The sequence below is a fragment of the Lycium ferocissimum genome, chromosome 3 (assembly GCF_029784015.1).
Source record: "Lycium ferocissimum isolate CSIRO_LF1 chromosome 3, AGI_CSIRO_Lferr_CH_V1, whole genome shotgun sequence".
NCBI lineage: Eukaryota > Viridiplantae > Streptophyta > Magnoliopsida > Solanales > Solanaceae > Lycium > Lycium ferocissimum.
This window is the reverse complement of record NC_081344.1, coordinates 16,404,035-16,419,167: the sequence shown is the minus strand read 5'-3', so window position 1 is coordinate 16,419,167 and position 15,133 is coordinate 16,404,035. Positions and strand designations below refer to the sequence as shown.

General features: G+C 40.0%; 1 protein-coding gene across 1 annotated transcript; it reads left to right on the top strand.

Moving 5' to 3' along the window:
- The first annotated feature begins 14,156 nt into the window (after positions 1-14,156).
- Positions 14,157-14,855, top strand: LOC132050987 (dirigent protein 22-like). The gene has a single exon (XM_059442302.1). It carries the CDS (start codon positions 14,178-14,180, stop codon positions 14,757-14,759), a length of 582 nt encoding a protein of 193 aa, XP_059298285.1. The 5' UTR covers positions 14,157-14,177; the 3' UTR covers positions 14,760-14,855.
- Positions 14,856-15,133: the final 278 nt, after the last annotated feature.

The window sequence follows — 15,133 nt, the reverse complement described above, 5'->3', positions numbered from 1 at the left end:
CGGGGTACCATCTCATGCCGCCCACTAGGTGTGTCCGCCCATGCCATCTCGGCCATGGTGTATAGCCGTTGCCCCGCCTTGGCGTGATTTGCCCGCCATATAGGCGCGGTGTAATATCACCATATGCTCATCATACCATGCTTATCATAACTTACTTATCATAACTCATCATAATGCATGCAGAGACTCCTAAATGGTCATACTCTATCGGGGTGACATAAGGTCGTGGACCCCCGATTTCATTATGGAGCATTAGTAAACATTCTGCCTCACCTTGAAAGAACAAGCATAAGGTGAGTGTATATAATGATCAACATCAATAGAGTATGGATAGCTTCTTTAACTTCATAGGAACATCATATCACAACTATTACATCTCTAGACTTAGACTTGTCATTATCATTATCTTACTCGTAGCATATCTCTCATCTCGTATGGTCTTTCATGGCTAAGGACTCATAGCTTTCTAGAAGAGGAGACATTCATAGGAAAGGAGGAAATTCATGCCATAGGACTCATGCCTTAGAAATAAAGGTTGAGCCTTACATACATTTGTCGTTTAACTATTCTATCGCTTGCTCGTTCTCCTTTAATGCTTGCGTCTCTACCTTCAAAAGAGTTTGTATCGTCATTAGCTAGGCAATTACATGAACGTGCTTCTTAAAGCTAAAGAAAATTGGGCAGCGTTTCCTTTGTTTATACTACTTTCCGCCATATTCCATATCAACTCCCAACATTCACAACGATAACCACAAAATCGCTAGCAACAATCGTCATTCACTTACATTATTCACATTTCACAATTCTACTCCAATTCTCCCAAAATCATGACCAAAGTCTATTATCGCGTACTTTCACATATAATGCTCATTTCATGTTCTAAATTTCATTTATAATGTACTCATAACCTCAACATAACCATTTTCATGATTCATTCCAACTACTATTCCACAATGACATTATTCACCCATTTCTAACCCATTTTCTATACTCTTTTATAACCCATATGTTTCAACTTAATAATACTTCAAATAACATAGAAAGGTCATGAAACTCACCTTAGATGATGAAGAAACAATCCTTGAATGATAATACACCTTTTTCACCAAAACCCTATTTTCATCTTTCTTGGATTTTCTTGATTTGGATGACTTTAATGAGGTTTCCTTGACTTGATTCACTTGATTTCTTGTTGTTGATCCTTGATTCCCTTTGTTTTCTTATGGATGAGAAATATGGAAGGTTCTAGAGGTCTCGAGAGGTTGAATACGTTGGTGGAAATGAATAAAATGGAGTGGGCATCACATATATAAACTTAGAACATTTCAGTCGTCGGGAGTTCCACGGACTATTCCACGGTCCATGGAACCAAGTGCTGGCCATGGAACTGGTCGTGGTTCATGACCCCGACCCGGCCATCTTCTCTCTGTTGCCGGGCCGTTCCACGGACACATCCACGGTCCGCGGAACATGGTCGTGGAACTCACGTTCCACCGGAATGGTTCCCGTCGTTTTGTTTGATCTCCAATCCTTATGGAACCTTCTTAGCACTTGTTTATCACTTCATTATTAATCTAGGGGATGTTATAACTCCTTCCCAAAATATCCTTAAGGCACCACTAACTCATTACTCATAATTTGCCCAACACACTCAACTTATAACTCGCTTCTTTAGCAACTTTCTTTCTTCAATTCGGATGTCTTTGGAAATCTTAATTAGGACCATCAATTAATATTTCTTGCTTATCCAAACCCCGTATTCATCATGCCCTTTGTGAGTCTTATTCACTTGTACGCTAAGGGGAAATTTTCCGAGGTGTAACATTCTTCCCCCCTTTTGGAACATTCGTCCTCGAATGTTAAGTCATTAGAAATTCTAGAAAAATTTTGCCAGAGTTTCCCCTATAATATGGCGTTACCATCCTGTCACAACAACCCATAATATCATTGTCTCACAGGGCCACAACATAACAACAATATAAATTGGCCACACACGGCCCATATATATGAAAGAAAAGCATACATACCTTATTATTTTGACGTTTCATCATATATCTCTTCCGGGGACTGGAATAAATGTGGATATGTGGATTTCATATTCTCCTCCGCTTCCCAAGTCATCTCTTCCCGATTGTTATTTCGCCATAGGACTTTGACTGAAGCTATTTCTTTGTTCCGAAGTTTTCGTACTTGCCTGTCTAATATGGCAATAGGCACTTCTTCATAAGTTAGCTTTTCTGTGATTTGGACATCCTGGACCGGCACAATCTTTGTGGGATCTCCTACACATTTACGGAGCATTGATACATGAAATACTGGATGAACTAATTCAAGCTCTGAAGGCAAGTCTAATTCATACGCCACTTGACCCACCTTGCGGATGATTTTATAGGGTCCAATATATCGAGGACTTAACTTTCCTTTCTTACCAAATCTCATCACCCTTTTCATTGGTGACACTTTCAAGAACACCCAATCGTTGACTTGAAATTCTAAATCTCGACGGCGGTTGTCCGCATAAGACTTTTGACGACTTTGGGCTGTCAATATGTTATATCCCGTATTTTATACATTGGGACAATCCGAGCTAACTGCGATAAGTTAAGGACAAGACTATTCCGGGATACGAGGTAAAGACTTTTAACCTCCGATATGGTTTGAAGGCATAAGTTGCTTATGATTTTATTGGTATGGAATATTAAGGAAAATTTGGGGTTAAAAGTGAATTATGAAAAGTTGACAAATCATGAAACATAAGGCCAATGTGGCCGTGCAATAGGTGTGGGCCATGGGCCACATGGAAACATTATATAAGTAGCTAAAAGATGACAAATTAATCATCTTCATCATATTCACCCTTAGAAAATTCAAGAAACTTGGAGAAAAACCAAAGGAACCATTCGGCCATGAACCAGCCGAAAGTTGAAGCCCTCAAGTAGTGATCAAAAAAAATATTTTCTTCTAGCAATTCAACCAATTGGAAGGTCCTCTATAACGTGGAGTAGTTGTGGAAGCAAGTAAACCATTCGTTCTTGCAAATTGCAATTCTAGCCGTGGGAGAAGTTGAGTGGAAGAGAGTAAGGTTTAATCTTCTCTTTTATATGTTATGGATGGTTTGTGCATGTTGTAGTATGTAGAAATGAATGAAATTCATGAAATCATAAGTGTTGGTGCTTGGCCGTGTGGGTGCTATGTTGTGTAGGAGTGATGAACTAATGTTACTTAGTATTTTGGTTGTTGTTGTTATGTATTCTATGATGAGAATGAAGGTTTAATGGCTCGAAGTGAAGTTGTAGCCGTTTGTGGGCTATTATAGAAGTTAATGTGATTTTAATATAGATTTTGTATTTTTTGAAAATGATGTTGTTAACGTGTGGATTGTTGGTGTAGTTCATGAATTTGGAAGAAAGAAATGTGTTGTTGTTGTTCTTATTGCATTTGGAAGTTTTCGGGTGGAGTGGTGTAATGGTTGGATTGTTTTGAATATTGTGCGGATTGTTTGAAGTGTTCTTGAGTCTTGTTTGAATGGTTTCGGATTAGTAATTGAATGTGTGAGCATTGGTGTTGGCTTGATCGTATGTAGTTTATTCGAATGCAAATGAAATGTTGTCGAATTATGTAGAAAGGAATTATTAACGTTAGAATGCGTTTTGAATCACTTATGGATATTGTTAATATGGTTGTTGGTATTGTTGTTGATGATTTGGCCGAGTTGAATTCTCGGGGTTGTTGAATTTATAGGGGAAATGCTGCCCAAATTTCTGTAGATTAAGTGCTAGCTTGAGAGTGAATTCCTAAGCTCCTATAACTAATGTTAGTATCTAATGACGTTATTATAGATTTTGGGAAGCCCGAGACTTGAGTTGGATTAGCTTATGAAGCGGACGAGGTATGTGAAGCCTAACCTTTCTTTCTTTTGGCATGTCTTAGTGGTAAGTAGGCTATGATACGAGCCTCGGGGTAACTCTATTCTTACGATCCGAGCATGTCTACGATTCTTATTCACTTCTTGACTTTCGCACTCTTAATATAATCGAGCTATGGTCTTTATGTCTTTTGTATGATTGGATTTCAAAGGTTGCATAAAAAGTTTTGTTTCTAAAGGGTTTTATGTTGAATAATGTCTCTAACTTTCATAGAAGGGCTCGGATCGCTCCGATATGTTCGTAGGAAGTCCTAAAGTGAATAATATCCGTAACTTTCCGGGGCGGGCCCGGATTTGGTTGATGCATGTCTACGGTCCCTGAGATTCTTTTTAACGTAGTCCTAATGGCATTTAGAATGGATTTATCATGACTATTGTTGATACTTGAGCATTGATTTCTCATGACTATCGTTTGATACTCGAGCGATGATTCGTCTACTTGTCTATCGAGTCTTAAAGATTATTTATGTGCATGTGGTTTCTCACTACGCGCTCGTGCCGGCTTCAATATGTCCTTCACCGAGTCCGGGCCGGACACGCATTCGTGCAACTCCACCGCATTGTTCACCGAATCCCTCACTAGAGGGCCGGGACACGCTATATATATATATATATGTATATGATGATGTGATGATATGGGGATGGCGGCCAGGATGGCATATGATGACTACATTCACCGAGTCCCTCACTAGAGGGCGGACACGCTATATGTACATGTATATGATGATTTTACTTACCAAGTCCCTCACTAGAGGGCGGGACACGTTATGCATGCATATGTACATGATGTTTATTTTCTTATGTCACTCAGTCTCATAATGGGCTGGGTAAGTTTTTGACATGCATGATTTATATTTCAAAGAAAAGCCTTACGGTTTTCTAGTTATCGTACTAATTTTCTACACTCCTTATTTCAGTATGATCTTGTTTACTGTGCTTCATGCTTTACATGCTCAGTACATATTCCGTCCTGACCCCCTTTCTTCGGGGACTGCGTTTCATGCCGCAGTACGGATACACGTTTTGGTGATCCGTAGGCTTAGGATTCCCGTTGTTTGTCTTGGAGTGCTCCCTTGTTCGAGCCCATATTTTGGTACGGACTCTTTTGTGGTATATGTGTATGTCTATTAGGGGTACGGCGGGGTCCTGTCCCGTCATATGATTCTGTTGTTACTCTTAGAGGTCTGTAGATATACGTGTGGGTTGTGGGTAGTTACTGTTCAGTTGTGTTTATGCGATTTGTGTTTTGAATGTTCCTAGGCTTATGTACGATATGCATATATGTATTCGCGACGCCGTGCCTTTCTGTATGTATAAGTGCCTATTATGTTTGTTGTGGGCTGATTATAGTTAGTAGATGTGTACGAGTGCCCAGCTCGGGCACTAGTCACGGCCTACGGGGTTGGGTCGTGACACAATAATCGATCTCGAATCACCTTAACCTTTTCTACCGCTTGTTGAACCAGCTCGGGGCCTATTAATTGCACTTCTCCGACATCAAACCATCCAATCGGAGATCTACATTTTCTCCCATATAAAGCTTCATACGGAGCCATTTGGATACTGGAATGGTAGCTATTGTTGTAGGCAAATTCAATCAGGGTAAGTGGTCATCCCAACTACCACCAAAATCTCGAACGCATGCCCTTAGCATATCCTCCAAGGTCTGTATAGTACGCTCAGCCTGTCCATCGGTTTGCGGATGAAATGCTGTGCTGAGCATTACTTGAGTACCTAAACCCTCTTGGAAGGATTTCCAGAACTTAGCTGTAAACTGTGCTCCTCTGTCTGTGATAATGAGTATTGGAACACCGTGAAGTCTCACAATCTCCTTGATGTACAACCTTGCATAATCTTCTGCTGAGTATGTAGTTCTGACTGGAAGAAAATGAGCTGCTTTCGTCAATCTATCCACGATCACCCATATAGAATCATATTTGCCTCGAGAACGAGGTAGTCCTACAATAAAGTCCATATTGATCACTTCCCATTTCCATGTAGGAATTTCTATTGCTTGTAACAATCCCCCTGGCTTTTGATATTCTACTTTCACTTGTTGGCAATTTGGACATTGGGCTACAAACTCTGCTATGTCTCTTTTCATGCCATCCCACCAATACATCATCTTGAGATCATGATACATTTTCGTCGTTCTTGGATGGATAGAGTATCGAGAATAGTGAGCTTCTTCTAGGATTCGGTGGCGTAATTCTACCACATTTGGAACACATAGCCTGCCTCGGTATCTAAGAACTCCTTCTGTGGAAATTTCGAACGGGGACTCCTCTTTTGCATGACATACATCTCTATAATGGCTCAACTGAGGGTCTTCGTATTGCCTTTCTTTTACTTCCATGTTCAGGGACGAAATTGCGGGATCATTAACACTAACTCCTGCATCACCTGAGTCAATTATACGTACTCCAAGATTTGCTAGTTGATGGAGTTCATGAATCATTTCTTTCTTTTCCGAGGGAATTTCACATAAGCTACCCATTGATCGGCGGCTAAGTGCATCAACTACTACATTGGCTTTTCCGGGGTGGTATAAAATATTAACATCATAATCTTTCAATAATTCTAACCACCGCCGCTGCCGCAGATTCAACTCTTTTTGTTTGAAAATATATTGAAGACTCTTATGATCTGTATAGATATCAACATGCACGCCATACAAATAATGTCTCCACATTTTCAATGCATGAATAACTGCAGCTAATTCGAGATCATGAGTTGGGTAGTTCTTTTCATGTTTTCGCAGCTGTCTCGAAGCATAAGCAATAACTTTTCCATGCTGCATTAGTACACATCCTAGCCCAACACCGGAAGCATCACAATACACAACATAGCCATCCGGCCCTTCTGGAAGTGTTAAGACTAGGGCTGAGGTCAATCTATTCTTCAACTCCTGGAAGCTGCGCTCACAAGCATCATTCCGCTGAAATTTTACCGACACGGGTTAACTTCGTCAATAGGTGAGATAGATGAAAAGCCTTCTACGAATCTTCTATAATAACTTTTAGCCAATCCCAGAAAACTACGAACTTCTGTAGGCGTCGTAGGCCTTGTCCAAGTCTTCACAGCCTCGATTTTCTGAGTGTCAACTCTAATGCCATCATCTGAAATAACATGCCCCAGGAATGTCACAGAATTCAGCCAAAACTCGCACTTTGAAAACTTCGCATACAATTCCCGAGTTCGAAGAATTCCAAGAACAATCCGTAAATGATCGGTATGTTCTGATTCTATACGAGAATACACCAGAATGTCATCAATGAATACTATTACAAATAGATCCAAGAGAGGCCTGAATACATTATTCATTAAATTCATGAACAACTATTAGGAGCATTAGTTAGCCCAAACGACATCACTCGAAATTCATAATGGCCATATCTTGTTCTAAAAGCTGTCTTGGGAATATCTTCTTCTCTGACTCTCACTTGATGATAACCCAACCTCAAATCTATTTTTGAAAACCACTTGGCACCCTGTAGCTGATCAAATAAATCATCGATCCTCGGAAGAGGATACTTGTTCTTTATCGTCACTTTATTCAGCTGTCTATAATCAATGCACATTCGTAGGGAGCCATCTTTCTTTCTCACAAATAAGATTGGTGCTCCCCACGGTGACGAACTGGGCCTAATAAACCCCTTCTCGAGCAAGTCTTTCAACTGTGCTTTTAGTTCTTTTAATTCTGCTGGAGCCATTCGATAAGGAGGGATGGAAATAGGCTTAGTGTCCGGCAACACATCAATGGCGAACTCAATTTCTCTTTCTGGAGGAAGGCCTGGAAGTTCATCTGGAAACACATCCAGAAATTCATTCACTACCGGAACAGATTGAAATGTTAGCGATGTTGCCTCGGTGTCACGAACTCGAACTAAATGATAAATATAGCCCTTAGCTATCATCTTTCTTGCCTTAAGGTAGGAAATAAACCTACCTCTTGGGGTCGCTGTATTGCCTTTCCATTCAAGTATGAGCTCTCCCGAAAATTGAAATCGAACTACTTTCAATCGGCAATCGACATTAGCATAGCATGAGACCAACCAATCCATACCCATAATCACATCAAAATCGAGCATTTCCAGCTCAACTAAATCAGCGTTGGTTCTATGATCACATATTACAATTATACAATCTTTATACACTCGTTTAGCTATCACGTGATCACCAACCGGAGTAGATACCTCAAAAGGTTTGATCGGCTCGGGTTTCACCCCAATACGATTAGCAACATATGGAGTAATGTATGATAATGTAGATCCCGGATCTATCAATGCATACACATCATGAGAAAACACAGTCAATGTACCTGTAACCACGTCTGGGGAGGACTCAAGGTCTTGCCATCCGGCTAAAGCATACAAGCGGGGCTGTATGGCTCCCGAAGTAGATACTCCCCCTCGGCCTCTACCTCGGCCTGATGGAATCTGGAGAGCCTGCCCTGTAGGACGTACTGATGAAGATTCGGCCGCTGATCCTGTGGGCTGGGTCCTAGCTCTGCCGCTCATCGACGGGCAATCTCTCATCATATGCCCTACCTGACCACAAGCATAACAAGCATCTGAACCCTGGCGGCACTGTCCGGAATGTAATCTACCGCACTGGCTGCATCGCGGTACTGGAGGTCTCCTCTGACTATAATCTCCCCCAAACTGAGAACCTGGGGCCCTCGAACTCTGGCCCTGTCCTGAACGGAAAGAGCGATCAAATCTCCTACCTGCAAATCGGGGAGGTGCACTAGTCACCGACTGGCCTGAGTGCCTAGAATGGGTCTGTCTTGGTCCCCTCATAATCACCGCCTGTGCCCGCTAGATGCCGGCCCTTTTACTTTGCCCTCTGTCAACATCTCGATCACCCCTCTGCGGAGGTTGTTGCCCCTCTAAGTTTTGGGCATGGGCTTGAATTCCGGAAATGTCCATTCCATCTTGCAATGAGGCCGTCAAGCAATCTTTAAACAAATGTGGCCCTAAGCCACTCACAAATACGCACCCGATTTCCCATATCGGCCACCATTATCGGGGCATATCTAGCCAAGGAATTAAATTGAAGGCTATACTCTCTGGCGCTCATGTTCCCTTGCTTCAAATTTAAAAACCTGTCCGCTCTAGCCCGGCGGACCTCGGGTGGCAAATAATGGCGAATGAAAGCATCTACGAATTCTTGCCACACGGGAGGAGGCGCATTCTCTTGCCTCGATGCTATCCAATTATTATACCACAAAATCGCCACGTCCCGGAGTCTATATGATGCTAACTCCACGGATTCGGTCTCGGAAGCATGAATAATCCGCAACGTTCTCAACATCTCATCAATAAAACTTTGCGGGTCTTCATCCGGCTTTGACCTAAAGAATTCTGGCGGATTCAAACTCATGAAGTCACGGGCTCTAGAACTAGCTGAACGATCACTTGAGCCCGCATTTTGCCGTTGTGCCTGAGCGGCAACCAACTGTGTCAATAAATTAATAGCCTCGGTCACTTGTTGACCCGAAGTAGCCGGTGGAGGAACTGGAGGCATGGAAGCTGGAACTGAAGCCCCTCCTTGTTCTTCCGTAATAGGCGGAGTAGTGGAGGCATTAGATGGAGCCTCATGGTGCGACTCACCTTCATCTATATTCATAGGCGGCTCTCTTTCTGCCCGCCTTCTTGTCATAGGCTTGCCCTTCTGGGCGGCTTTAGCTTTTCCTTTTGGCGGCATTTTTGAAATCATAGCACACTCGTTAGGGAGGATTGAATCTTATACTCGGCTCTATCGCACGATCTCATATAAAAAAAGATGGTCATTTTTCCTAAATGCCCTGTAGCCTCTTGTTTATTAGCGTGGCGCGTAACACACCATAAACAAGACTCTACTAGACACGGCTCATAGACACTTCCTAGGACTGAACCGCTCTGATACCACTTCTGTCACGACCCGAGGTACGGGCCATGACGGGTATCCGGGGCTAACCACCGAACACCACTCATATTATTGCTTATCTGCTCTCATTCATAACATGCACTCATAAGCATAGAAATCTATCACCGTTTGAAATACATTTGCTTTTACAAGCATAAGCCCTTCGGCTATCAAAATGGTATATAATATATACATACATATGCATGAGGACTATGGGATCATGCTACCCGCACTGCGTATCTACGAGCCTCTACTAGAGTACTAGACATATGGACGGGACAGGACCCCGTCGTGCCCAATAATGAATATATACATATATATACCAAAAGACTAATCAATGGCACCTCCGGAGAATGGAGTGCTCTCAAATCGACCGCTAGCTCCTGTGAATTTGGATCACCTTCTGTCTGCTGACGAGGCATGAACACGGCGTCCGAAGAAAAGGACGTCGGTACGAATATTGTGCGAGTATGTAAGGCATAATCAATAATAAGACATCAATGAAATAAGGAGGCATCAATGAAGAGCAATCGCAGGATCGACTAAATCATAAAAGGAAATCATACAAGGCGGCTTACTTTCATACTCATCATCATATATGCATAAATGTATAAGTTGCCCGACCATATAGGTACGGTGTGATAATCAATAATATTAGCATTAGTATTAGCCTGCGTCCAGGCCTCCCGCGTCCGGGGTACCATCTCATGCCGCCCACTAGTGGTGTCTGCCCATGCCATCTGGCCATGGTGTATAGCTGCCCGCCTTGGCGGTGACTGCCCGGCCATATAGGCGCGGTGTAATATCATCATATGCTCATCATACCATGCTTATCATAACTTACTTATCATAACTCATCATAATGCATGCATAGAGACTCCTAAATGGTCATACTCTATCGGGGTGACATAAGGTCGTGGACCCCCGATTTCATTATGGAGCATTAGTAAACATTCTGCCTCACCTTGAAAGAACAAGAATAAGGTGAGTGTATATAATGATCAACATCAAGAGAGTATGGATAGCTTCTTTAACTTCATAGGAACATCATATCATAACTATAGCATCTCTAGACTTAAACTTGTCATTATCATTATCTTACTCGTAGCATATCTCTCATCTCGTATGGTCTTTCATGACATAAGGACTCATAGCTTTCTAGAAGAGGGGACATTCATAGGAAAGGAGGAAATTCATGCCATAGAACTCATGCCTTAGAAAGAAAGGTTGAGCCTTACATACCTTTGTCGTTTAACTATTCTATCGCTTGCTCGTTCTCCTTTAATGCTTGCGTCTCTACCTTCAAAAGAGTTTGTATCGTCATTAGCTAGGAAATTACATGAACGTGCTTCTTAAAGCTAAAGAAAATTGGGCAGCGTTTCCTTTATTTAAACTACTTTCCGCCATATTCCATATCAACTCCCAACATTCACAACGATAACCACAAAATCGCTAGCAACAATCGTCATTCACTTACATTATTCACATTTCACAATTCTACTCTAATTCTCCCAAAATCATGACCAAAGTCTATTATCACGTACTTTCACATATAATGCTCATTTCATGTTCTAAATTTCATTTATAATGTACTCATAACCTCAACATAACCATTTTCATGATTCATTCCAACTACTATTCCACAATGACATTATTCACCCATTTCTAACCCATTTTCTATACTCTTTTATAATCCATGTGTTTCAACTTAATAATACTTCAAATAACATAGAAAGGTCATGAAACTCACCTTAGATGATGAAGAAACAAGCCTTGAATGATAATATACCTTTTTCACCAAAACCCTATTTTCATCTTTCTTGGATTTTCTTGATTTGGATGACTTTAATGAGGTTTCCTTGACTTGATTCACTTGATTTCTTGTTGTTGATCCTTGATTCCCTTTGTTTTCTTATGGATGAGAAATATGGAAGGTTCTAGAGGTCTTGAGAGGTTGAAGACGTTGGTGGAAATGAATAAAATGAAGTGGGCATCACATATATAAACTTAGAACATTTCAGTCGTCGGGAGTTCCACGGACCTTCCACGGTCCGTGGAACCAAGTGCTTGGCCGTGGAACTGGTCGTGGTTCACGACCGGCCAGCCATCTTCTCTGCCGGCTGTTCCACGGACATCCACGGTCCGTGGATCATGGTGCTTGTCCGTGGAACATGGTCGTGGAACTCACGGTTCACCGAATGGTTCCCGTCGTTTCGTTTGATCTCCAATCCTTATGGAACCTTCTTAGAACTTGTTTATCACTTCATTATTAATCTAGGGGATGTTATAACTCTTTCTCAAAATATCCTTAAGGCACCACTAACTCATTACTCATAATTTGCCCGACACACTCAACTTATAACTCGCTTCTTTAACAACTTTCTTTCTTAAATTCGGACGTCTTTGGAAATCTTAATTAGGACCATCAATTACTATTTCTTGCTTTCCAAACCCCGTATTCATCATGCCCTTCGTGAGTCTTATTCACTTGTACGCTAAGGGGAAATTTTCTGAGGTGTAACATTGAAAATTGCAAATGATGCAGAATAAGATTAAATTTACAATCCAATTAAATAAGAGAGTATAGTTTTTCCATGTAAAATAATAATGTTATTAGTATACGGGACAAACCTGTCTTTATAAGCTTGTTACATAATATTAGAAAAGATGGAGATTTATATAGGAATTGGAAAAAGGCTCAAATATGCCAATGAACTTAACGAAGGCTCATATATGCCACTCGTAAAATGAATAGTTTAGATACTGTCACGTGACAAAATCTGATAGTACGTAGTAGAGTTCTATTAGTGAGTAATGACGTATGACCCAAAATGGTATGGGTGGTGGCATTTTTTAGTCCAACTATTAACGAATGGCATGAATAAGCCTTTTTTTATAGTTCGATGGCATATCTGAGCTTTTTCCTTTTTAATATGCCAGCTTTAACTAAAATTTTATATTTATATTAAGAAAATCATAATTATGTATAAAAAAGTAAATTTAAAATCCAACACGTGATGTCGCTATCTTAAAATTTAGAAATCATAAAGTTCAAATTATAACTTCTCCTATATCATTGATAGCAATATAACTGTACATTTTAATGATCTGTAGACTTCATGATACAATATACCGCTTGTTGTTAATCTTTCCATTGTTTATATACACAAGGAGATCACGCAATATATATGTTGCTAACAACTCATTCAATATATTTGCTATATGTTTGAATGATTATCATCAATTTTTATGTGATATATATATATATATACATACTAGCTAGTAATGGAAATTATTATCAAGTGATCTCTTTATTCACGACCAAAAAAAAAAAAAAATGAATGGATCAGTGACTCAAACTCTCGATCTACGTAAGTACCGGTTGGAAGTGAACATCCATTGATCGAGTGTTTGGCAATTGACAGTCGATACTATACTGGCTCATTGTCAATAAATTTCCCTTAAACCACATATTTCTTAAGAAGATACTCCATATGGTATATCCCTGCCATTGTGTGTGCAAGTGGTTCAAGCTCAAAGTAATCATAGTTATTGACTGAGAACTAATGTTAGAACTCAATGTACTATATTTTTGGGTTTAGAGACAATCATACCAGACTTGTATTTGGCATATTCAATTTGCTACCACGTGAAGATCTAGATGCATCAATAATTATAACCTGCTAGCTTTGCCCCCAAGTTACGCCACGACAATCTAAAACACTACACAATATGATATCAAATTTTTATGCAATCAGTATATTTTAACTTGTTCTAGCCAGAGGGTTACCTGTTTTAATTACTCCTTTCATCTCAGTTTATGTGATACTTTTTGCTTTCCAAGAGTCAGGTTGACTAATCTTTGAAGCAAAATTAGATTAAATCAACTCAATATTTTAAAATTATAATATACATATTCAAAAACTATACGAGAAGTACTATAAGTTACAATTCTTCTCATGCAAATATGATGGAAAGAATACATTCTAAAATGTGTCAATCAATACATAGTTTGAATCTCAAAAAATGAAAAGTGTCACATAAATTGAGGCAGAAAGAATAATTTTTCCCACGTTATGAATTAATCTTACTTTTTACGGACATTTACTTCATGTAATTATCACTTTCAGCACCTTAGTGTAAAGAAAATAACTATACTATCACATTGTAAAAATGAAACTCCAGCAAAATAATGCTAGTTTGAAATGATTGCTCGCATGGAACTAGCCCCTATTTGTCTTTAAACTTCTAAAACAAGCAATACCTACACAAGCGCAGGCATATAAATACTCATGCATTTCTTTCCTCAAGAAATGAAGTGAATGAGACTTAGCCATTAGTGATGGAAAACACCAACGTAGTTCTATTGCTTTGCTTCATTCTTATGGCTATTGCTATGCCAATAGCTCAAGGAGTTGTCTTAGGACCCAAAGCTGTTGATCAATGGTTCCAGAAGCTTCCTAATGCAAAGCAAAAGGTGACCAAATTTCATTTCTATTTCCACGACATTGTGAGTGGGAAGAATCCAACTGCAATTTCAATAGTCCAGCCCAACATGACTACTAATAAATCCCCAACTTTCTTTGGTTCTGTTGTAATGATAGACGACCCACTAACAGTTGGGCCAAAGCCCAATTCGACGATAGTGGGTCGAGCCCAAGGAATTTATGGTTCAGCTGATCAAAACGAGTTTGGTCTGATCATGGCACTTAACTTTGTGTTCACCACTGGCAAATACAATGGGAGCACACTGAGTGTTCTTGGTAGGAACCAACCATTTCATAAGTACCGTGAAATGCCGATCATTGGTGGTTCGGGGATTTTCCGATTGGCTCAGGGGATTGCCACCGCGAAGACTTACCGGATGAATATGAACACTGGGGATGCTATTGTTGAGTATAGTGTTATAGTCTTGCATTACTAATATTTGGTGCTTTGCTTTTTTATTTTATCATTGTTAAGAGGTCTTGGATCATCCTATTTAATGTCTTTTGTTTTCTTAGTTTGATTTTTTTTTTTTTTTTTTTTTTTTTTTTTTTTTTTTTTTTGAATTACCCATGTGAAGAAGAACGAATCAGACTCAAAATTGTGTGTGTTGGTGTAATATATGCATTTTAATATTAAAGTGCATTATATCATGACATGTTAGTGGAGAAAGTGGTGTCATTATTTTTGCAATTCTTGTAACTATAAAAACATTATCTCCTACTAATTACCCCACTAAATCTCAATTTACTATCCATTTTCTTGACATTTACTTGTGGAAAAAATCCTACGCCTATATAAAGGATGCTTTCT